The sequence below is a fragment of the Lycorma delicatula genome, chromosome 4 (assembly GCF_047948215.1).
Source record: "Lycorma delicatula isolate Av1 chromosome 4, ASM4794821v1, whole genome shotgun sequence".
NCBI lineage: Eukaryota > Metazoa > Arthropoda > Insecta > Hemiptera > Fulgoridae > Lycorma > Lycorma delicatula.
The window spans coordinates 98,644,239-98,670,518 of record NC_134458.1 but is presented as its reverse complement, the minus strand read 5'-3'; the positions used below and the strand labels follow the sequence as shown (position 1 = coordinate 98,670,518).

General features: G+C 27.8%; 2 protein-coding genes across 11 annotated transcripts in view; both read right to left on the bottom strand.

The window, feature by feature from the left end:
* Window positions 1-12,367, bottom strand: part of LOC142323678 (glycine receptor subunit alpha-2-like) — a 58,956-nt gene extending 46,589 nt beyond the window's left edge. For 2 of the 3 annotated variants that reach the window (XM_075363766.1, XM_075363768.1), the window contains exon 1: window positions 12,229-12,367. In XM_075363766.1, the coding sequence (XP_075219881.1) occupies window positions 12,229-12,259 (31 nt within the window). In that variant the 5' untranslated portion in view covers window positions 12,260-12,367. Of the gene's footprint in view, window positions 1-11,372; window positions 11,498-12,228 lie in introns of those variants that run through there. The other variant, XM_075363769.1, reaches the window with a different exon arrangement.
* Pi3K21B (phosphatidylinositol 3-kinase regulatory subunit alpha) overlaps window positions 11,341-26,280 on the bottom strand; it is a 300,183-nt gene continuing 285,243 nt past the window's right edge. For all 8 annotated transcript variants that reach the window (XM_075363761.1, XM_075363759.1, XM_075363758.1 and 5 more), the window contains one exon: window positions 11,341-12,368. The gene's annotated coding sequence lies outside the window, so the exon portion shown is untranslated. The remainder of the gene's footprint in view (window positions 12,369-26,280) is intronic.

Here is a 26,280-nt window from a genome sequence, read left to right as displayed (position 1 = left end):
GATAAATTTAGGTTAGCTCCTAGAAAAAAGGTAATAATTCACTTTAGTAGTTTTTCAGAGTAGCTCATGAATATTTAATTTTGGTCTCTAATAAAAGCAGTAATGTAACCGACTAAAAATTATAGTCATCCACATGCTCAAATTTATTCATTAATGTAAATTATAAGAATCTTGTGCCGAGTAATTTGGTAAACTACCTAACTTCTGAACGGCTCAGGCTCTCTGTAGGTTGTTGATTATCCTTACTTTTACCTCATGTTTTTTTTGAGGCAAGGTTCTACGTAATAAGATGCCATTAGGCTTATTGTGCAGTTACTGGATAGGAAACAATGACTCTGAATGAGAGCTCCAACTAAGATGCGGGGCTACCTGAGTCATGTTCTCCACCAGATAATAAGACTGTGCCTTAGTATCTAATAGTATGTGTGTTTTCTTCAGGCAAACTTAAACAAAGAACCTCATAGTCAGTACTGATAACAGAGAAGAAAAAGTAAAGGTTAAGGAAAACGAGGGTACGGTGAGAAAAGACAATCATCCCATCAGTAGAGTGTAATAATTTACTTTCTAGCCTGTGACCCTTCCTTATCCTTGATTCTTTAGAAGGTGCCATGGGAACTGAACTGACAGCTATATTAAGTTCTTCTGAAACGATTAGAAGGCCATAATTGGTGTTGCATAGTGAAGCAATGATTATGCTTCAGGGCTTGTATTTTTTTTTTTAATTTAATCTCCGAGACCAGTGTTAAGTATTGCTTCAGAGGATGGTTTGAATGAGAAGTAGCGTGTGAAAATGCCATGCCTGATAGGGATTCAAACCTATGAAAGACTGAGACGCTACCACTCGTGCCATGGAGGCCGGCTTCTGGGCTTGAATTGGAAGCCGATTTCCTATCTTGAACCCTAGCCTGTTGGCCAAAATTGGGGTTTCCACTTTTTCTGATCTAATCAAATTAAAAGAACAAGTTTGAAACAGGTTAACTATTTCTATCTGACTTACAGACGCAACTGAAATATAAGTTCTAATCCTATTTTAATATTCTACATATGATCTCTTTATTTAGACAATCATGTATGCAGTCATGTAACTGCGGCAAAAGGACTAAAAATAATCAAGACAGATTTAGTTAAATATGGTATTAATTACTGTTGTTTTACTCGTAACCTGTTACAAAACTGCACACTATTTTAAGGACAACTATTCAGTCCTAGATTCTATGTATATAAAGTGTAACATGTGTAACGTATGTGTAAAGTGTAAAGTATTACATGTGTAACTGTCACTTCCTAATTTTATTAAGCAAGAATGTGTTGTATAACCCAATCACTAATTGTGACCTGAAGACAGAGAAACAAGGAACTGATAGCATTAAAATGTAATTCTTATGTTTAAGTCTTGATCTTGATAACAAAGGCAAATATTTAACAAAACACTATGCTACCCTGACAAAAATCTGATACTGCATCAAATCCTTGAAGTATATACACAACACATCGAGAGAAAGGGATTCATTAATAAGCCGCTTTATAGTATCTTCATGACTTTTTTGTCTTAGTTTGATTTTTATATTTAATTCTTTTTAAAATCATAAAATCCAATAAAGAAATATTCTAAATATGTGTTAGGAGTAAAGTTTTTTTTTTGTCTTCAGTCATTTGACTGGTTTGATGCAGCTCTCCAAGATTCCCTATCTAGTGCTAGTCGTTTCATTTCAGTATACCCTCTACATCCTACATCCCCAACAATTTGTTTTACATACTCCAAACGTGGCCTGCCTACACAATTTTACCCTTCTACCTGTCCTTCCAATATTAAAGCGACTATTCCAGGATGCCTTAGTATGTGGCCTATAAGTCTGTCTCTTCTTTTAACTATATTTTTCCAAATGCTTCTTTCTTCATCTATTTGCCGCAATACCTCTTCACTTGTCACTTTATCCACCCATCTGATTTTTAACATTCTCCTATAGCACCACATTTCAAAAGCTTCTAATCTTTTCTTCTCAGATACTCCGATCGTCCAAGTTTCACTTCCATATAAAGCGACACTCCAAACATACACTTTCAAAAATCTTTTCCTGACATTTAAATTAATTTTTGATGTAAACAAATTATATTTCTTACTGAAGGCTCGTTTAGCTTGTGCTATTCGGCATTTTATATCGCTCCTGCTTCGTCCATCTTTAGTAATTCTACTTCCCAAATAACAAAATTCTTCTACCTCCATAATCTTTTCTCCTCCTATTTTCACATTCAGTGGTCCATCTTTGTTATTTCTACTACATTTCATTACTTTTGTTTTGTTCTTGTTTATTTTCATGCGATAGTTCTTGCGTAGGACTTCATCTATGCCGTTCATTGTTTCTTCTAAATCCTTTTTACTCTCGGCTAGAATTACTATATCATCAGCAAATCGTAGCATCTTTATCTTTTCACCTTGTACTGTTACTCCGAATCTAAATTGTTCTTTAACATCATTAACTGCTAGTTCCATGTAAAGATTAAAAAGTAACGGAGATAGGGAACATCCTTGTCGGACTCCCTTTCTTATTACGGCTTCTTTCTTATGTTCTTCAATTGTTACTGTTGCTGTTTGGTTCCTGTACATGTTAACAATTGTTCTTCTATCTCTTATTTGAACCCTAATTTTTTTAAAATGCTGAACATTTTATTCCAGTCTACGTTATCAAAAGCCTTTTCTAGGTCTATAAACGCCAAGTATGTTGGTTTGTTTTTCTTTAATCTTCCTTCTACTATTAATCTGAGGCCTAAAATTGCTTCCCTTGTCCCTATACTTTTCCTGAAACCAAATTGGTCTTCTCCTAACACTTCTTCCACTCTCCTCTCAATTCTTCTGTATAAAATTCTAGTTAAGATTTTTGATGCATGACTAGTTAAAACTAATTGTTCTGTATTCTTCACATTTATCTGCCCCTGCTTTCTTTGGTATCATAACTATTACACTTTTTTTGAAGTCTGATGGAAATTCCCCATTTTCATAAATATTACACACCAGTTTGTATAATCTATCAATCGCTTCCTCACCTGCACTGCGCAGTAATTCTACAGGTATTCCGTCTATTCCAGGAACCTTTCTGCCATTTAAATCTTTTAATGCTCTCTTAAATTCAGATCTCAGTATTGTTTCTCCCATTTCATCCTCCTCAACTTCCTCTATAACACCATTTTCTAATTCATTTCCTCCGTATAACTCTTCAATATATTCCACCCATCTATCGACTTTACCTTTCGTATTATATATTGGTGTACCATCTTTGTTTATCACATTATTAGATTTTAATTTATGTACCCCAAAATTTTCCTTAACTTTCCTGTATGCTCTGTCTATTTTACCAATGTTCATTTCTCTTTCCACTTTTCTTTAATCCACTCTTCTTTCGCCTGTTTGCACTTCCTGTTTATAACATTTCTTAATTGCCGATAGTTCCTTTTACTTTCTTCATCACTATCATTCTTATATTTTCTACGTTCATCCATCAGCTGCAATTTATCGTCTGAAACCCAAGGTTTTCTACCAGTTCTCTTTATTCCGCCTAAGTTTGCTTCTGCTGATTTAAGAATTTCCTTTTTAACATTCTCCCATTCTTCTTCTACATTTTCTACCTTATCTTTTTTACTCAGACCCTCTTGCGATGTCCTCCTCAAAAATCTTCTTTGCCTCCTCTTCTTCAAGCTTCTCTAAATTCCACAGATTCATCTGACACCTTTTCTTCAGGTTTTTAAACCCCAATCTACATTTTATTATCACCGAATTATGGTCACTATCAATGTCAACGGGTAAGTTTTGCAGTCAACGAGTTGATTTCTAAATCTTTGCTTAACCATGATATAATCTATCTGATACCTTGCAGTATTGCCTGGCTTTTTCCAAGTGTATATTCTTCTATTATGATTTTTAAATTGGATGTTGGCAATTACTAAATTATACTTCGTACAAAACTCTATAAGTCGGTCCCCTCTTTCATTCCTTTTGCCCAGCCCGTATTCACCAACTATATTTCCTTCCTTGCCTTTTCCAATGCTTGCATTCCAATCTCCAACTATTATTAAATTTTCATCTCCTTTTACGTGTTTAATTGCTTCATCAATCTCTTCGTATACACACTCTACCTCATCATCATCATGGGCGCTTGTAGGCATATAAGAGTAAAGTAAATAATTAAATATGTACAAGTGTAAACAAGCATGATGCATTTCATTGATACTACATTACTCTATTTTCCCTTTACAAAGTTTTGTTAATTTTACTATTTCAAACTATCTTAAATGCCTAATGATTTATCTCCTAAAATAAAAGATGAAACAATAATTTCACTTTGTAGACATTTTAACTCAAAATCAAGAATTTAGTGATAGAAATTCCAGCACTATTTTTAGTAAGTAGCAAGAGGAATCAGGAAATTTTTTTCTGATTTTAGGGGTGATTATGTAAAAATAACAGAACACAAATTTTGTTTGAAGATTATATACCAGCATATACATTTTTATCACCATAAATAAGTCCCAGCATCAGTTAATCTCCATTTTTGAGAATGATTGGGAGGATTAAACAAAAATCATTATATAAGTAGTTTAAATTATGGAAAGAATTTTACTTATGAAAATATTTATTGCTTTCTTCAGTGTTGTGACAGTAGTAAGCTCAACTAACTACCAAACCACATAGTGTACACTCCTGACACCATTATGTGGTAATAGTTATCTACATTGATTAACACTAATGTAAATTAGTGTTGCTTAATACTAATGCAAATGGAGGCTTGTTTATATCAGTGATTCAATAACAATATCACAGTTCAAAAATGTCTTTGTTCACGTTTTTCTGTCTAAATAGCTCAGCCTCAAGTACCCAACTTTTTAAACTGAATCCTGCAGCTCAATTTTGATTTTATTTATTTGATTAATAAAATAGTATGATTTTTTTATTTTTGAGTAGCATCATTTTAACAACTGATGTAAAAAGTGTGAAATAAGATTTAAGTATGGTGTTAATAGAAGCTACCTTCTGGTTTCTTTGTAAATGGGAAAAAAATGCCTTCTTCAAATATTGTCCAAAAGATTGTGCTGACTAGAATTAGAGAATCATATTTGTGAATCGAAGATAAAAGGCACTATGTCCATTTTTTACGAAATTAAGGTTTTAACAGTTTCCTATGCAATTTTTTAAATTTTTTTAGAGGTACAAAGCACTATGTCCTAAGCCTAAAAATAACAGATTTAGCCAGTTGGAAAAGGCACTATGTACCAACATGCTTGTGAGGTAAAGAGCACTATATGGACATGTAGCTGTTTACCTCCAGAAAATTGAGAATAAGCTAGCACTAGGTCCAGATAATGCCCTTTATCCCCACCGTTGTAGTGCGACTAGTCTTTTCAGTTCTGTGTTGCAACTTGTCTGTGAACATTACAAATACATTTGTGTATACATTTTGTTTGCTTCCCTTCTTTATTCAGATGAGTTTATCATTAAAATGAATTCAAAAAGTAATTTACGTAAAAGTGTCATAACCTCTTGTAGAGTGATGATGGTAAACCTTGCTTTGGAGAAACAAAAGATAAAATACAGGAAAATAAAGGTAAAAATACAAAATAATACTATATCTAAATATACTAAGAATAAAATACCTTTGTATTTTTGCTTTAAATTAACTTATAATATTAAAAGAAACAATATGCATTATGAAATACATAACCTAAAAAATATATGACTTTCTAGACCAGAGAAAAAAAAATACAAGGCAAGTTAACTACTTAAAAGGAATTTTATTCTCAGTACTCTGAGTAGCATTTTTGTTATGAAATGCATAATAATTTTGTTCAGACTGACTATCAAGAGATAAATAATCTGTAACTACTGTAGTTTTACAAATTTGTCAATCTTGTTTATAATCTTTGTTAAGATTTACAAACTTGTAAAGTTCGTTTTAAATTATAACATAATATAAAATTATTATTTTAATAATTTCAGATGAAATGGATGCTAATTTTATGGATGGTCCCTCCTTTAAATCAAATGAAAATGTTAATTTTGGACAGGATAAGCCTTCCTGTTCAAAAGATGGAACTTTAGATATTGATGACCCATTATCCGTGACAAAATACCATATCTTGAAAGAGCATTTAAATTTGAGTGAAAGTGAAATCAATGACAGATGAAGATGCAAACTACTACTCAGATGAAGAAAGTACAGATTCAGCTGATGAAACTTCAACAAATACTTTTCAAAGAACAGTTGTAAATAAGTCAACAATTGTAAAAGAAGGTAGAAAATGTCAGTGTCAGCCACTACAATGGATGTGTAACAAGCGGAAGTCGAGACATGCAGCAGGGCAGCAGTACATTAACAAAAGAAGGAAGAATATTGCTGCAAGAAAAATGAAGCCTCCATGTACCTATTAATTTAAATGTGGGGAAAAAATTCAAGAAAACAAAAGAATGGAGATATTTAAGGAATACTGGCATGAAAGGAAAGATGTTAATATTAAAAACACAATATATTAGTTCTTGTATTGAGTTGAAGGAAATACATCGATCAGGCCAAGAGAAGGTGGAAACCAAAAAAAAACCAAAGCTTAGTGTACAGTTTTATAGTGAATAAACAAAAAGTTAGGTTCTACCAAGCAATGTTTCTAAACACACTCTTTGTATCAAATAAAGTTGTTACTAATGCAATCAAGAAAAGACGAGAAGGACTGATTAAACTAGATAGACAGGGAACTAACAGTCCAACAAACAAAAGTCAACAGGAAGTTATTGATAGTGTTTTCAATCATATAGCAGTGTTTCCTTCATATCACAGTCACTACTCAAGAGAGTGGTCAGGAAAAAAATTTTTAGAGCCAGGTCTCACTCAGCATTTCAAGAATGTACGAGTTACATTTACAATTCTCCACTGAACATAACATAAGACCAGCATGTATTGCAAAAAAATGGCTATACTCTGATATTTTTAATAAAAAATTCAAATTGTCTTTTAAAGCTGTTGAAAGTGATGCCTGCGATGTATGTGATTTGTACATTGCTCAGTTGAAATGTAATCTATCTGAAGAACAAAAAGAGAAAATCACATCAAATTATAATGTTCATTTGCAAGAAGAAAAAAACAATTCGAAGAAAAATCTAGTGATACTGCTGATTCAAAGAAAAACTCTAGCCATAAAGTAGTAACTACTGATCTTCAGAAGTGTCTTGCAACACCATTGTTATCAAACAGTGAAAGTTTCTACCGAAAAAAGTTGTGTATGTTCAATTTTACATTGTACGATTCATCTGATGGCTCAGCAGACTGTGTTATATGGGATGAGTCGAAGGCAGGATATGGAGGAAATGAGATTGCCTCTGCTATACATAAATGGGCAGATAAGTGTTGTATCAAATTCAATGATGAACAAAATAACTATTTGGATGGACAACTGTTTCGGGCAGAATAAAAATATGTTGTTTATTATGTGCTATTTTTGGATTCTAAAAAAATACAATCAGGTTAATACAAGCAGTCCATGCTCTGGTTGAACATAAAACAAAAATATTTCCACAATTAACCATATTAACACCTCGCGATTGACAGAATGTTATTAGCTAAATGTCCAAAAAAATTCACTGTACACAACATAGAATTACCAGACTTCAAAAACTTTTAAGTTTTTGTACAGTGAAGGAGATTCTCCTATGGTGTACAGAAAAATGGATGTGAATAAGGAAGAACTTCAACTGTCAAAATGTATTCATCTCCAAGTGATACAAGAAAATATTGGCCATCTTTATTAAAAAATTTCTTCAGAAAATGATTTTAAGGAAGTAGATTTAAAGAGAAATACTCAACGTTTTTGAATTTCCATCAACTCTGAAAGTAAATGCTAAAGAATCTATTTCCTCAGAAAAATTCTCTATTTCTTAAGAAAAATACAATGATATTTTATCCCTGCTGAAGTTTTTACCCACAGAATGTCATCCCTTTTGTAAAGTTTTAGACACACAAAGAGTGCTGCAGACTATCCAGGAGATGAAGAAGACTGAAATTTTAGATTTACTACTTTGTATTGTAACATTTTTAAAACCTGATATTATGTTACATTTTTCAACTTTTTTCAGCGAAAATTTTGTAGTGTAATAAAACAATTGGAACACAAATAAAACTATTTTATACTATTATAAACTGAATTTTAATTTCCTAATAGGAAATAATGCTTTCATAATAATGTTTTATACAGTTGTTATCACAGAGGTAAAACGCACTAAGTCCAGTAATTAAACAATATTTTTAAAGATTACCAAAATCTAAAATATGTATGTTAGACATATATAAACTGTATGTACTATGCCATAAAAAAAGTTTACAAAGAGTGTCAATAAAAGTGAAAAATTTAAGAAAACATGTAAAAGAATCACTCAACTGGTTCTCCTGAAAAATTTAACACTTGTGACATAGTGCCTTTTACCTCCAATACACAGATATAATAAAAGCAAATATTAATCTTCAAGTTATTTTTTGATAATAAATAATTATTCCAAAAATAATGTAAAAAAAATGTGTTGCTAATACTGTAGTTGCCATTTATTGTAATCACAATTGGACACTATGTTTATGATAATAACTGAAACCAATTTCTTTTAATTTTATGTCATTCAAGGTGGCCATGGCCTGAAGGCCTTGCATTTTGAAAACTCAGTTGAAAAGAAATGAAACATTTTACCAGTACTGTATTGTCAAAATAACCAGTTGCTAGTCTGTAATTAATGTGAATAAATATTTTTTCATAACAGGTAATTAAGAAAGGCTGAAGTCACTTGCTCTAATGCATAATCAATAATGACATGCAAATTGATGTAGATCGCATTATCAATTGGTATGCTAAGACGTGTAATCATCAAGATGAATTTATTTTGTAAATAAATTATTGTATGAAATAAAATGTGAAAATTTTGGATCAATTATAAATATCGAAATGAATGAACAAATAAAACTCAATTTAAATCTTCATCTTATTACTTTACTTTTTATCCCATGTTACTATATAATTTTGATTGTTCATAGCAGTTTTAATTAAAAGTGCTAGGACTACACAGTCTGAGCTTAAAGTTAGTTTAGCTTCTGGAGTCTCTATGAAGGTCACTTCGAATAACTTGCAGTTTAATTTTTATAAGGCAAAATGAAACTGAAGAAACAAGCATTTTTTGGTTTTGCCTCTTTTATAGCAATTCTAATGATTGGTTAAATAATTTTTTGTATTTAAAAATAGTTTAGAGTATAGTACGTATCCAATAAAAGTGTATGAAATATTATATATCCAACCCAATTAGAAACGAGTAAGAAAATGTGACCCCCTCCAAGTTCAGTTGCTGGATCCACCCCTGATGTCATCACTCTATAAAATTTAGATACACAGCATTTTAAAAAATATAGTTATACTAGATTGTACAAATACAAAACATGTATCAAACAGGTAAAATACATGAGCAAAAATGTATGTACTTGCATATATTAACTTATCCACCAAACACTGCACATACTTTGTTGCCATTGTAATTTTAACACTTAGTGTAACAACACATTGCGACATGAATTAAAGAAAAACAAAAAAAATCCATTTTCATAGGATGTTTGATTTAAAAGTACTACACACATAGGATATTGATTTCAGAATATATTTTATCAAACAGCAACAATGCTGTAATTATTTTTTCACACATTAATAAACAAGCAAGCAAGAAAATTGAACTAATGTACATCGATGGTTTCCATGAATACCGAATATGTAAACAAGATAATATACTCCAGCTAAACTAATTGTTTATAAACTCATCTACAGTCGAATGCTGTGTAATTAGAAGATGAATAATAAACCTCTCACAAGTATAAAGTTCATGAAAATCAGCTTCTTTTTACTGGACTTACTGCCAAAGAATTTGTAATGCTTGCTGTACTTCTCTATTTGATTTAACAGTACAATTTCTTCATCAAATATCCATCATCTTCATCCACTTCTTCTCAACTCCCTTTAGATGTGTAAGTGATGCTTCAAAAACAATATTGAACTCAGCAAGTTTAGCTGGTACAGTAACACATTCATCTATTGCTAACTAATTTTCATATACATTTTTGTCATGTCCAGAACCTTGTATATTTTCTTCCAAGCATTCTTCTACAATTACCTTCTTTTCAGTTTACACTGGGATCAAAATAACAGCAGTCAAAGTCGCAATTCCAATAAATAAGAATATTTTTAGGCTATTTATGTATACCCACCCCTCCAGGTCTTAGAAAAATTAATAACGTTAACTATTTGAAGACGTTATCTTTTTAAAAAAAATATATTTATTTGTGATTTGTAAGTTAAAAAATTAACAAAGAGAGAGTGGAACATATTAATTTTACTTGCAACTTTTGTGATCCCAATTATTTAATTGTATTTTTAGTTACTAAGTCTCAAATTAATACAGCAAAATTTACAGTAAATATTCTTTTTTTTTAATTACAATACTTTTTCTTCAGAGTTCTTAATGGTTGTGCTTGAATACCAAATTTCAGATTTCTAAGTTGAAATGACGGTTTGGCAATAATTTAAAAACCAAAATTTTGGCTTAATCTTAACATGAGTGTTAATTTAAAAATCTGTAATAAAACCTTAAAATAAATCTTTATGGTGATTTTCATAGTGAAAAAGCATTTACTATCATCCAGTTACCACAGAATAAAAAAAAAGTAATTTATCAGATAAAAATCATACAATTTATTGATAATCCTTTACAAACAGATTAAAATATTATCTAATAAAAGATATATATATATATATTTTTTTTTTTTCCAACATAAGAATATTGTTTTAGACTGTCCATGTTCTCATCTTGTACAATTTATCACTCCAGATATGCCACATAACATCTAATCGTTAACTGGTAACTACAAATATCATAATTAGACTGGCAAACCTATCAAAACTTTCTACTTTAATATAAACCTTTAATTAAACAAATATTTTAATTAATCATACATTTTGTAATAATAGCATCAGTCATATATAAGTGTGTATACGTGTCCACATGCATTTGACTCATGTTTACAGAAAATCCACCCATCTTAATATAAATGTAGATTTAACCATAACTCCTGATCATAAAAATAATGAGATCATAAAAAATATTCTCAAATTTATTTATCAATATTCTATATTATCAGAATAAAAAAAGGCTAGAATAGAATAGAGTACATAAAAAAGTCATAATCCTTGTAAATACAACAGCGAACATAACAACATTAAACATTTTATATATAATATATTCATAAATCATACGGTAATAAAAAAATAAAAATAAAAACAAACTAAATTTTAAATATTATATTTGTATATATTACTTAATATAATACACAGATCTTCATAAAATCAATTATAAAATATAATACAAATTAACAAATTCACTACAATTTAGAACTTTATAACAATAAAATTCATTACCAATACCTAACTATATTTAATAACATACACTCGACATAAATTATTATCATTAAATCTTATATAAAAAGCATTTTATTTAGAATCATCCATAACACAAAGCCTTTATCAATTTAGACAAAAATTCTTGAGTTTATGGTCCACCAATTATTTGATAAACTATGAATTTAAAAAAAATTGGAGAAAAGGTCACTAAAATTGATGGATAATAGCTGTAATTGTTGCTACCAACTATTAATTACAAAAAAACAACTTACTGAAAAACAAAAATCAGTATCCAGACCTTTGTGATGCCATCCATGGAAAAAAAAACACACTAACACAATCAGTACATGGCAATCTTTTAAAATATCTATCACATTATTTATTATTGAATAAAACTGCTATTCTAGCTACAATAATTACTGTAAATTATCAGATTCCACATAATTTAAGCTGTATGCTGTATAAAATATTGAAATTAATATAAAAATAGTGCCAAATTTAAGATAGACCAACTAATTAGTTTTTAAAATTAATTACACAATTAACACTAAAAAGTATTTTTTTAGAATTTAACAAGAGAGTTTTCTATTTTTTAAACCAATTTTGTTTTCAAGTCGATTAATTTAATTCCCGAAAATATTACAGCTCCTAATTTCTAAATTTAATAAAAAAAACTGTAAGAGTTAAGAAAAAACCATATGTGACAACTAAGTGTTTTATTGCAACCAGTACATTTCAGGAAGTAATAAATTGTAAAATGAAATAAAGATATACCTGAAGCCACACTCAGTAAATTGGTTTCCATATATCAGTGAAGTAAAGACCACTAGATGTAATTTCACTTTTTATAAACAACTACAGGCATTCGGTGGCTAATGAAAGTTTAGTTAATGCCACTTAAAATAAAATACCCACTGTAAAAAAAAAAAAAAAAAAATCAATAAATATCTTAATTCTTTTTTTTTGGGATTTGTCCACCAAAGAACCAATTTTTATAACTAAATGCTGTGTATACTGATATTACTGAGAATACAAACTAATCTAAAGTTCTGCATTGGCTGGAACATCTCAGGAAGTAGCATTGAAGAAAATAAAAGGATGCAAGCTGAAGATAATGTCAATAGCTGAATCTGTGTATAAAATATTTGTTCCCATAGATTATTGAAATGATAGATGCAGCTTCCAGAATTTCTAAGCGTATTCTTGGTGCATTCTGTTTGCTAACATCTTAGTTGATCTTAAAAAAAAAAAAAAATTTTTTCATGAATTCTGAAGTAGAACAGACAACAGCATCAGTAAGAGATGAATGACCTCTGTAAAAATGTGTGATATAAATACGTGTTATAAACCCAAGGCTGCTACAACTGTGAAGTTTTGTGACTCTCTGACAGCTGAACCTTTTTTATTTGCTGTTCTATAAGGATTATGGTATTTGGTAAGATCCATCAGCTTGCCTTTACAGAAATGTGGAAGCCTTGAAAATGATAATACAAATGAAATGAAGATGAATCAAGATCAATTTTATTGAACTTCCAAATAGATCACAGAAGTAGATGATTTGATATGTTAAGACGAGTAGACACAAAATAGAGAGATGAAAAATAGAAAAAGAGGTTGATAAGTGAAAGAATTATGAATGTGAAAGTATCAGAAAAAGGAATATATTTGAAGACTTTTTAAAAGGTTTGTCTTACTCTTGACGGTTTACAGGTATAACATACAAAACTAGGATATGAGAACATATTGGGATGGATGGAACAGGGGAACAAAAATAAGAAAGATGTTTAATCAAAAGATACATTTATATACATACTGTGAAAAGAAAACAAAATGCAATTTTTTTGTTTCAAATCAGCATAAACAACAGAATTAGGCGTCTTATCAGATATCTTGTACCCAATAAGCTTAAAAAATTGGAGAAGTAATATTATGCAAACAGATAATGAACCTATCAAATTTTGTGATTTAAGAAAGATTCTGTGAACAGATGTTAAGTGAATTTTTAAAAATTTTGTCAAGTAATGCTTTGCACAGATATGTAAAACAGTACACAATCCTTCTATATAAAAAATGTTAAAATCATTTTCTTATAAATATAACTTTCCTAAAATTCCCTATCACTATTTTACCTCATTTTCATTTATAACAAAATCACAGGCTTCTTTAACTATAACAATATCCAAAACAAAGCATATATTATTAATAAAAAAAAAATTATCTGAATACTGGGTTACAGCTTATCTTACTACTGCCTCACAATTTTAGAACATATTTAAGAAAAGAAAAATGAAGTTTGTGTTGGGAATAACACCATAAATGAGACTAAAAGAAAAATAGATGGAAAGATCAGATTTTATGTTGAAATATTAACTTTAAAAGAGAACAATGAAAGTTCTCAATAAAAAATAAAACTGTACCTAATAGCACAGTTCTAAAATTATGGTAGAATGATCTTCCTGTTTATTTTTTTTTTCTAAAAAAACTAGACACCTTTTTCCCATGATTTTTTTTAATTTTATAGAAACAATATTTATTTTTTATAAATAATGATAGAAATAATAATTAATCTTTTCAATTATAATAAATCAATTTTATGAACAGAAAAACCAAGATAAACTGGTTCAAACTCAAGAAATCATGAAAAGAATGTCACTGACAGACAAAAGATCAGAAACGATACTGACAAAGATCTAAAATTTCAAAAAAGCCTCAAACATAGGAGAGCCAAGGTGTTGGAAGAAAACCATCCCAGTAAGAATATTGGAAGAGAAAAGAACAACATACATGAAAATAACTTGATATTGTATCGCTAGGCGGGATAATTTGAAAAAAAAAATTAATTTTTTTTCACTGAATAATAAAATAATTATCAAAGATAAATAAAATGGAGGAGGAGCAAATGGCATATACTTCTTCATTCAAATAACATAAAGTTAATGTATGGCAAGAAGCTATAAAAAAAATTGATTGCTTTGTTTTATCTAAAATTTCAGTTAAAAATGGCACTTCTAAAAAAAAAATGCTTTAATTAAAAAACTAGCATACAACTGCAATAATACGGGACAACTTTAAATTAACAGTAGGATAGATATACATTAATTCCATTTCACATCTCACAGAGTACTTCACAACACAATTATGTCTAAAAATCATTAGACTTTAACTAAGATGTACAATGGAAGTTAACAACTATTACTGAAATATGGCTACAAAAGCGTATTAACTAATCATTTTACAAAGCAATAAAATCCATTAAGTAGTTAACCATCATACAACATACATGGCATTACAGTCTAAGATTTAAGTTACATGTACGTATCACATTAATGTGAAAGAGCTAATACATTAATTTTAATGTCCTTAATAACTTTTTTCACACAACATTCATCTATAAAAATTTTCACTTATACTTTAGATCACATTAATAAATGAAGGTTTTCTTTAAATGAGGCAATGAGCCAATGTCAAAGAGCATTTTTGGCGATATAAAAAACAAGATTAATAATTATTATTTATTTATCACAGTAAACATTAAACAACTGGAACATTAATAGTTTTTATAATACAAATTATCAATATTTTTTATAACATAATACAAGTATAGTGACAATCATAAAAAAATTAACTATAAGGTATGAATATATATATGTGTGTTTGTTCATCACTTCCTCTTATAATAAAGAACATTGATACCAAGAATAATTTCTTCAACTTAACAATTATGTTGTACAATTGAAACTTTTAAAATATTATTAGAAATCTTGTGTAATAATTACATCACTGTCAAGTGCTACATTAATACATAAATTAATAAAATATATGGTAATAATGTTTCCCTTAACTGACCTAGTAAATAAAACCTTTTTACAGGCATAAGATAGAGATCACAAGGAACTCTTCAGCCAGAGGTCAAATATAAATATTTATCTAAAATGTGGCAAAATGACCTATGGCTTATGAACAAAATACCATGATACTTTTCATTAACATATGTCAGTTCATTGGAATTATGTAATGCCTGTAAATGTGCAAATAGTAATATTAAAAAACTGAAGCACAATTTACTTGATTCACTGTACCGACTGTAACTACAAGACCGATTGAAAAATAACTACCCTTAATCATACATAATTTTTCATCATCTGCCATATTTTCTCAAAAGAGAAAAGTATATAAAGCAACATCTTACAGTAACAGCAATGTATTTATAGAGAAAAAGATTTTATTAAACAGGTCGGAGGCAAACATCTCACCTACCTTATATATACAGTTCCACATTAATTCCATTCGGTCTGGTATCGACAGAGCTATAGCATAGCTTCTTTTAAGGCATTCTTTTTATTCCTTATATTATGATATAAAATTATCAAATTTAATATGAAGTAAACCATAGTATCAACAATAATACAAAAGATGCGATGCATGAACAGACTATTATTTCATGCAACCTAAATAATAAGTCACTATAGTTAATATTAAAACTGACTGCAGTGAACAATTACATTGTCTAACATTATCACACATAATATCGGGAATAATTATACCTTTCATATACTCACAGTAAAAAAAAAACAAACAGGAGAAGACAGTATGATGAAATCGAAAGAATTCAAGCAGAGAACCCACTGAAATATGACATATAAGTTATATGAATAACCTATATGTAAGTTTACATATAGGAAGAATGTACCATTAGTGTATTAAAAAAAATCAGGAACATTAAAATACATAGAAAAATCTCATTAACAATCATAACGAGTCAATCAAATTTTATTTATATTCAAATGAGATTTACTTGAGACTTTTTTCTAAAACATTGTCAAAAAATTAGGCACATCTATTCAGTCAATTAAATGTTATCGGCAATAAAAATGACAGTATTTAATTAAAAATTACAAACAACCTCACATAATGTACTTTTACATACATATACCAAATGCAGTAAACACACTGAATGACCAAGCAGAGATATATAATTTTAAAGAAAAAAACAACTAAGTTTTGAAAATGATTTTTCTAATGTCTGAAACACTGTCTTGTTTCTGCTAGTCATTTGAAGTGTAATAGATTTATTCAAATGATATATCAAAAAATTCCCTTACAGAAGCTTATTTGGTGAAGTAATCATAAAAATCCTTCCATTGTTATATCACATGTGTTATACTTTTGCAACAAATACAAACACTGAAAAATGTACTAAAAAAATGAATGCACAAACTAAATTTTTCATCAATATTTAGAAATAAAACAAAGTTTTATAATTTAATAATGATTGTTTATTTTACTTCTTCATTCAATGTAATCTTTATATTATTAACATTTCACTCTAGAATTGTCATCTTTTTTAAGCGTGTCATATTTTTACTTCTACTATGAATATATTTTTTGTAAAACAGTGGAAGCTAAGAGTATAATTCACAAACATGATATTTTCCAGATAAATATATGTATTCCATCAATATGTGGTGTTTTACAGAGTAGTCATTACTATTTTGATGATTTTCACAACTTTTTTGTTAGGTTTAAGGGCATTGACTATTATGATCATTAGCCCCTAAACTATTGTACAACCATTGTACAAAAGTTCTGTTGTACAACCCAATTAAAAAAAATTCTCCATTTTGTGTTCTCAGACTGGTGATGATTTGTAATTTTATGATAGTTTTTAAGCTCAGAGTTTTAATTTTTTTAACAAAAAAAGAATGAGAAAAATTTCTTATTTTAGATTTTGTAAAAAAAACTACAAAGAAACTACTCTTTTTTCATAATTTGTTGCATAAAGGAGCAATAGAAAAATGTATTATATATAGCTAAACTTCGTAGTTTAAAATCATTTTATCTGGTTCTGTTGAGAAAACTACTGCAATAAATCTGTTACAATAATCTGTTTAAGTAAAATTGTAACTACAGTCACAATCATTTGAAATAGGAGGATAGCTTTTTAAGATGCAAATTTTATCACTGCAATTCAAAATTTCAAGAAAATTAACTATCTTTATTCAATTAAGGTTTTTCCCTAACATTATATCACATAATTATAACAATATACCCAGCAGAAAAAACTCAGAAAATTTGATAGCCGTATTTTACTTATTGTTGAATTTTGAGGAACTTTATACTTTGATGAGGCATATGAAGCTTTCCGCAGTTGTTATACCTAAATAACTTTCCCACTGGGAGATAGTATTTTCCATATACACTGTCATATATACTGTCAGCAACTTAGGAATGAATCGCCTCACTTCCATTTTTGAGAGAAGTAAAATTACAGGTCCTTTCCAATTCACAATTTTAAACTTTGAAGTGTTTTATCATAGATTAATGACTGTCTGGTGTTCAGATTTCAAGGAAGAGACTATTAGATTTTTATTTGTGATTCCTACTTAGTGTTAATCTGAAATTTATTTTTTAAAGTTGGTTTTAAAAATGTATTAAAACCTTGTTTTTTATCTTCCAAGTTCGACTGTGTGTATGTGATTACATAACTAGAATAAGAGTAGGATGCAAATATAAAATTTAACTTATTACATGTAAGATAAACACAAGGGATTCAAATTGTTGTTAACATAATAATTATTATTATATTTTCTGCTAAAAATACTATGAATTCTACACTGAGTATTGTTTACCTTTCTTAGCTTCATTCTTTTATTATATGTTGAAGCATTTCAGAATAATTCCATTGTCAAAACTTATTATACTAAGTTTAGACTTAGAATACAATAAAGTTTTGACAATGGAGTTGTTCTGAAATGCATCAAAGTTGACAAAAGAATGAAACTGACAAAGGTAAACAATACTCAACATAGAAATAAGGGATTCAATTAAGCGTGAAATCAAAAAAAAGAATACACTTCGGAATATATTCATAAAGTACAGTTTCTATAAACTTAAATAATAAAAATCTGATTCCATCTTAAGGATTATCAGGAACGTTATGATTGTAAGAAAAGACCTTGAATTTTCTGACATAATGAATATTTGACAAAATTTAATAAAGAAACTAAGAAAAAATAATTATCAACAACTAATAATTACGATAGGATTTTAATAACTAACATTCATTTATTTGACAACATGAAAAAGAAGAATTAAAAAAGAAGCAATTTTACAAGACGTAAAATATTTTTAGAACATTTCACTTTTTGTTTTTAATATGGAAAGGCCTAACTGAAGTCCTTAATTGATCATGTTTCTTAAAAATGTGCAATTTATCAGTTCATCCACGTAAATACTATTGAAAGACTGTGTAAAATCGCCATAATTTAGTACTGAACTACTTTTTATCTTGTTATAATTTTACGTCGTAATATAAACTACAATTAGCAAGCGGCTGATATTTACAAAAATGTTTAATAATATAAGTAGTTAGTCTAAGAGGTACAAACCTACTGTCTGGCTGCTGAAAAGTATTCTACAGATTCTTACCTTGAAATCAAATTGACATGAGGGATTTAACAGGTATAGGAAAAATCTCATAAACAAACAAAAAAAAGTATATGAAATCATTAAGAAAATTCATCTTTAGATTTAAGGATCAAAAACTGGCAACTGGTGATTAATAATCATCCAAAGTAATATTTATTAACAAATTTCAAGATCTGCTATCAACACTGAACACATTAAAAGAGTTATATTAATAATTAATTATCCTATTTTTGAAGTTTTTAAAAATTAGCTATATGGATTTTATTGGTTATTATTGATAAAAATATAAAATGACTATCATATGGAATAAAAATATCAGATTTATTGTGATAAACTAGCAACTGGTGACCCAGCTGCCACCATCTAGAAAAAAAAAATTAGTATTTTATACTTGTTTGTTTCTAAATAGAAGAAATGAGTTTTATTTTGTCAGATTATTTATCATCATGTTCTAATCTATTTAGTTTTTAAAATTCAGAAAGGTACTGGCAGATAGATCTATGTCAATATGAAAAAAACCAGTCATTTTGGCATGTTTTTATATCATTAGGATTGTTAATGTGCCCATAATAATATTCATATATGTAGCTAACAACTGTAGATTTGATTTGGCAGTTATACATAAGTGTAATGATATCTAAATTACTAATTTTACTTCTCCATAAAATAACAGCAAATGAGTGAAATTAAACAAATTATGTTTTATATTACACTTTAAATTCTGTAAATAATCAGCTGAATAGTTCAACAGAGAAAACGACATTAAAAATTTCAATAATTAATAGTAAATAAAAACTGGAATGTTTAAAGAAACATTCAGCTAATGTCACTGCTATGTACCAAATATGGTCCACTTCAAATCCAGATTATACAATTACGCTTCTAACTTGTTAAGGTGAAAACCCTAAGTTGCTTTCATAGATTTGGGTAAAAAACTCTACCTGCCTGGAAAAATCTCTTCTTGATCCTTTTATTAATGTAAACACACAGTTAATGAACTATGTATGTACAAGGTTAAATATACGTTGGTTGAGATTATGAAATAAGCTACAAACATGTGGGCATACAACAAATTTTAATAGTAAATGGACTACTACAAATCATGTAACTGATTTTCAATCACCTTTGATTTTACTATAATGATTTTGCCGATCTCATTCCATCATATTAAAAAAAAAAGATTTTTAAAAATTGTTCATTTTATAACTACATTTATTTCACATATTTTTATAATTATGTAACGCTGTCAGAATAGAAGAATGATGTACAAAATGGTAAGAATAGTTATTTTTAAATATCAGGGGTATTCACTGCTGAAAACAATTCATTTATTTTGCATACATATCCATGAAATGTGATTTCAAACAAAAAATTCCTCTATATAAAAAATATTTATAAAAATATTTAAAAGAGCTGACCGACTCACACCATTGTTAAATATAAGATATTAAGTTAAAAAGGATTTGATTTTAAAAATACATAAACTAATTTTAAGAACATGGTAGAGGAATAGTTGGTTATGATATTACAAACAATAAGAGATAACATTTTAAAACGGAAAACTTAAAAAGAGTATTTTTTATAATTAAGCTTCAATTATACTTGTATTTTTCTCTGGCAAATTAGCCTGAGACATGTAAAATAAGCGGTTTTCTACATTTGTGTGACACCAAAGCACTGAAATTTGTATGAATTGTAATTGAAACAGTTATGTATATAAAATTTATGACTTTAAAAAGTTATAAAGACATCTATACTCATATTACAAGAATAATGGTAATAACTGTATGAACAACTAATATATAAATGCGTCTAAAAAATTTATGTAGATTTAGTTTTCTTTTAATCCTAAGCAGAAAAGTTATAATATGTATATAAATATCCTAATTCAAAGGTTATAATAAAAATGAAGATCTTTTATATTCCAGAAAAAATATTTCTATTGGTAAAAATAATCCCACAGCTCAAAATTTTAAATGTTAACCTATGGTGATTAAGATAATATGGGAAAAATTTATAATTTTTTTACCCCTCACTAATAAAATTTCTGTAAAAAATGTGATTATTTACAGTAAATTACAACAATGAAAAAAATAATTATATTAAAATAATAAAAGGGGAAAATTGCAAATTAATCACCGTTTAAAAAAAAAACAGTCTTGAAATATTTTATATAACTAACTAATACATATAATCTTAAAGATTGTATTTTGTACCAGAAACTGTATATAAAAAAGTTAACACAATTGAACAGAAAAAATACATATCTCTTGAAAGTAAAATAGTATCTACATTTATAAAGAAACATATATTAAATCTTTACAAATGATTTTGAAACTGATCTCACAAAAGTAAATATTTATGATATGAGTAATATCTTCTTTATAAAAGAATAATATAAAACAATAATAAAATAGTAGCTAACTTCTCAATGTTTCATGCAATTATCACACTTCAGACTATAATTATCTTTTACTGTTTTTTAGCTGTTAGTGATCAAAGAAATAAACAAAAAATGTTAATATAACATTATTTTTTCATAGGACCATTACCAACAGGACAATGCATATTGACTTATTATCGTATGCATTAATAAACTGACAAATTGGTAATTTGGCTGACAATACGAAATGTTATTCATTGAATTTATCAATCTATTACATTATACAAATACACATACTCTGTAATTTGTTTGTAACTTTAGTAAATGCACTTAAGTTAAAATAATTTTCTCAAACTCAAACATGCATTGTACTCTAGTGTAGTAGTGTAATATAAATGAACCACAAGAATTTAACATGTAACTAATAAATTAATTAACAGATAATACAACAGTAAACCCGCCAAAAAATTGAACTGTATAATGAACTAAGTTTTAGATAAATCAATCACCAGATAACATTCATTGAGAAATTAAAATGTGTAATTACCATTAACTATAATAAGATAACGAAGCATTAGTAAGTAATACATATATTTTTACAAACTTTTCTTTATTAACATTAAAGCTTTTTCTGCTGAATTTAGTTGAAGATACCCTGAAACTGATTAAACTGGATAAATTTAATTATCTGAGGATTTTTTATCATTTCCTTGGTCTCATACTTAATATAATTGAGAATTTTTATAAAAAATATTTCTATTAATCTCACATAAATACTTTTATACGGTCTAATTAAAAATTTCTTTTATTTTTATTTCAGGTTTTAAAACTATCTGTGTCTGATTAAATGGTTTTATCATCACATATTTTTTAATTAAAAGAATTAGGTATCAAAGGTTTTTTAACACAGCCAACAAATTACTTAAAACAATTAGATAACAACAAACAGTATAATATAAATAAAACACACATTATATACAGCTGAAAGAAAATCTATGCAATAATATGTCATTGAATATTTGAATTTATTCCAATATCCATTTAGCAATGAAGAACAAAATTATTTCATCTGTTCTAAAGGAGTAATTTTCATTAAATAATAACTGGATGATTCACATTAAATTAGAGAGTGAGAATGTAAATAATATATTTCCAAACAAGTACAGAGTTAAAAAAACCTGATATATGAGTAATGGTCATATTTGGGAGAAAAAATAACATAAAAAAAATAATTATATAGGTAATTGTTATAATTATACATACAATTAGTATGTATGTATGTATGTATGTATATATATATATGCATTGTAAATTAGTTACTGCTCAGTTTGTATAGTATATCAGCTGTCCTCAAACTGCTATCAGTATTAAGCAAAATTTTAAAAATCTTCTGAAGTTGAACCATAAACATTAAATAAAATTTAACTGCTATTACAGTAATATTTAGTTATTACAATGACTATCAGGATTGGCAACATCTAACCATTTTAAGACTCAATCTGTTTTCTTACAAATGATTATAATTAATATACATCTATTCATATTATATAAATTCTTTATCATATATATTACTATTATAATAATGCCTCTTGTTCTTTCACACTACAAAAACTGAAATCTATTACTAAATTACCTGTACTAGCTGTAATAAAAAAATCAACTTATAAAACCCTCTAAACTATATCATATTTACATTAACTAATAAATTTTAGTTAACATGACTAATCCAAACGATATCAATTAACAAAGATATTATGCATCAAGAGAACAGCAAAATAAACCTACTCTATTCCCACTGACAATATAACCCATTAAAAATCTACAAATACTTTATATCACAGTACCACAGATTAACGTAAAAAAATAATTAAAACATCAACCACATAGGAAAAGCAGCTGATTTATAGTTATCTGTCCAGTACATTACTTTAAATTTACCAACCAAAGTTCTTTTGATATTTCACCACAATAATAAATTCAAAAATAACAATCATCTTGTAATTCAAAATCAAATTTAAATCAGTAAAATACAACTAATGTCATATATCTGTGAAAAAGATTTAGCATTTTCAGTTCAAACCTAAGAGTGAAGCACTTTGCTAATGGCGGATACTGTTACCAAAATGCACTAATCTACTGAATATATTTTACTTAAAAAATACATTATGCTTACTGAACACAAAAGTAATGAAACAAGGTAAATAATAACATAACATTACATAACAAAAAAACATACTAAGAAATTAAAAAAAACAATCATTGCTAACTACTAATATTAATACCGAAATAAACCAAGCAGGCCTAACCACTATAGACATTTAGACATTATTTACTTGAAATATAAAGATGAACACAGTGGTGCATAGCATCAAAATGAATAAAAATCTGGTATTAGAATTCCAAGGATAACATAATTCAATGAAATCAATCAACTGCTACTTTAATGTGAAGTCAAGAGATAAACTCAGAGGCCTCTTTTTAGCAGAGGAAATAAAAACAAAAGGATAAAAAAAATAAATCAACATCAAAATGCTGATAATGGTCTCTACTGCCCTTACTTCTGAAGATAGCAGTTCTGTATCCAGTTTTCCAACTGGATATGCTCTGCCCTTGTGCTAGGTTGTTGCAAAATAATAGCGAACTATTTTAAATTAATACATTAAATAATGATTTTTATTTGATGATGTTTAAAAAAAAGCTTTTCCATTATCTTCATACATACTTCCTCTAGTACTTAATCGCTAAAAATAAAAATTTTTAAAGTAATAAAAATATCACTTTCTATAAGTAGGGGTTATTGATTGCTTCATAATGTTAACAGTTTTACTACTAAGCTTGAAATAAAATCAGATGTTACATAAATCAGAGATATGTATTCATAATAATTTTTAATCAAACACTTCTGTTTTACAATAAAAAAAAAAATCAATAATCTATCTACAAAATATATATTTTTTTAAAATGCACTGCTTCTCTTAGGTTTTTTTTTAAACTTTTCCTATTATTCATGCTGTTGTCTTGTTAAATGGAATAGATATTTTTCTGATACCTGTACAGAATATTTCTCTAGAATAAAAAATTATAATGTAGCAAGCGAGTCCTCAACTTATGTGTATTAATTAGTTCCAGAAAACCTGTATAGAAGTCAAATTATGAAAAATGAGCATAAATTAAAATAAATAGTAAAAAGGGTTTAGGTATTATTTTTGATACTGAAATAATTTACAGGTTATAAAACTTTTTACTTATAAAGACTGTAGATGTTACAATTAGTTTTAATGTTTAATGAAAACATGTGCTTCATCAGTTAACTACAGACTTATGGGCCAATTAATCAATACAAATATATATCTGTTATGGATAACGCATATTTAAAATAATTTTAAAAATGCAATAAAACACAGGTTAAACAAGAATATCAACATAAAAGTTTTCTATGAACACTGGCTAACAACAAAAATTATGAATGCAACAAAATTATGAAGCCTGTTCAACACTTAAGTTCACTAATTAGTTTTATAATTTATAAATTATCAACACTTTGATTCATTAAAAAAAAGTTCCTTTTATATATATATATTTAATTATCTTTAATTAATAACAGAATAACAATGAAACTAACATTTTACTCTGGTAAATAGGATTTATTACACAAATTTCATAAATGTGTTACGTATAAAAGAAGTCAAAGATTGAATGTTTATCATGTTATTACAATTATTACTTAAACATAATAATTACTAATTTTTATTGGTATACTTTAGAAAAAGATAAATAATAATAAAAATATATACACTCTTAGTAATAACTCATTTTTCATATATATTAGTAAATAGCAAACAACCATTTCAAAATATCTCTAAATGGGTGACCTGGTGGGATCCCTGCTCATCAGAGAGTAAATAAGAAAAAAAAATATGCATATTAACATAATAATGTAAAAAAAAAGCCTAAATATAAACAACTGCATGAAAAATAAACTATTACTTAGTTAACAATTATAATAAAACATATAACTATATAAGTAATGTACGTTTTAATTTGTAACAATAATTAAAATACATCTACTATACACATAATTCAATAATCAAATATAAAAAGAACTGGAGTTTTTTTTCATTAAAAAACACATGAGTTAACCCTGGAAGTGACCAGCATTCATTTAGTTTACAGACACAGTGCATCTGTTTTTTCAAGTGCCGCTGCCATGCCATACCAAATCACTGGGTTTGTACTGCCAATAATAATTAATTTTATGATTGATTACTAACTAACTGTACATACATAAACATGTACATGCATGCATGCATACATACACAAGCAGACCATAATCTAATCTTTCATACAAAATAATATAACAAATAAACAAATAAATAATAAAAAAAATCATGTTTTTAAGTGCTCACACAGCAGGTAGAGCAGCACAATTTACAATTATTTATGCTTCATCAAAATTCAACCCTAAACATTTTGTTTGTCATTACCTATTAGGTTAAGGGTAAGTTTCATCTTGTTTTTATACCTACACAACACATTCCTACAAATCAAGAGAATACCCTAAATTTCGTTGTAATTTAAGGAAACTAAATGTGTAATTTGATAAGTAATGTTCTCTAAAACTATTAAATCATAAACTGATGAAACAGAATTTGTAACTGTTACAATGCATTAAATTATCTATGAAGAATTAAATTAGTACAACATTAAAAGAGTAAAATAACCATTAATATTTCTGAATACTGTTGCTTTATATAGGTAATTTTTTTTGTTTATTTAATGAACAGAATCTCCCAACAGTAATAGACTTGAATATTAACAATTTCACAATTTATCAAAATTGCTCACCAGTAATACTATTGGCTATGGCTAATAATAATTATACAGTATGAGATCTAAATAAGATTTCATGGACAATCCCAGCTTCCCTACACAGTCCTAGATTTTTAGGTCTCCTTCAGTTTGGTTTTGATTTAACCAACAAACAAAAGCTCAATATTTTCTGATATGTATAGTTA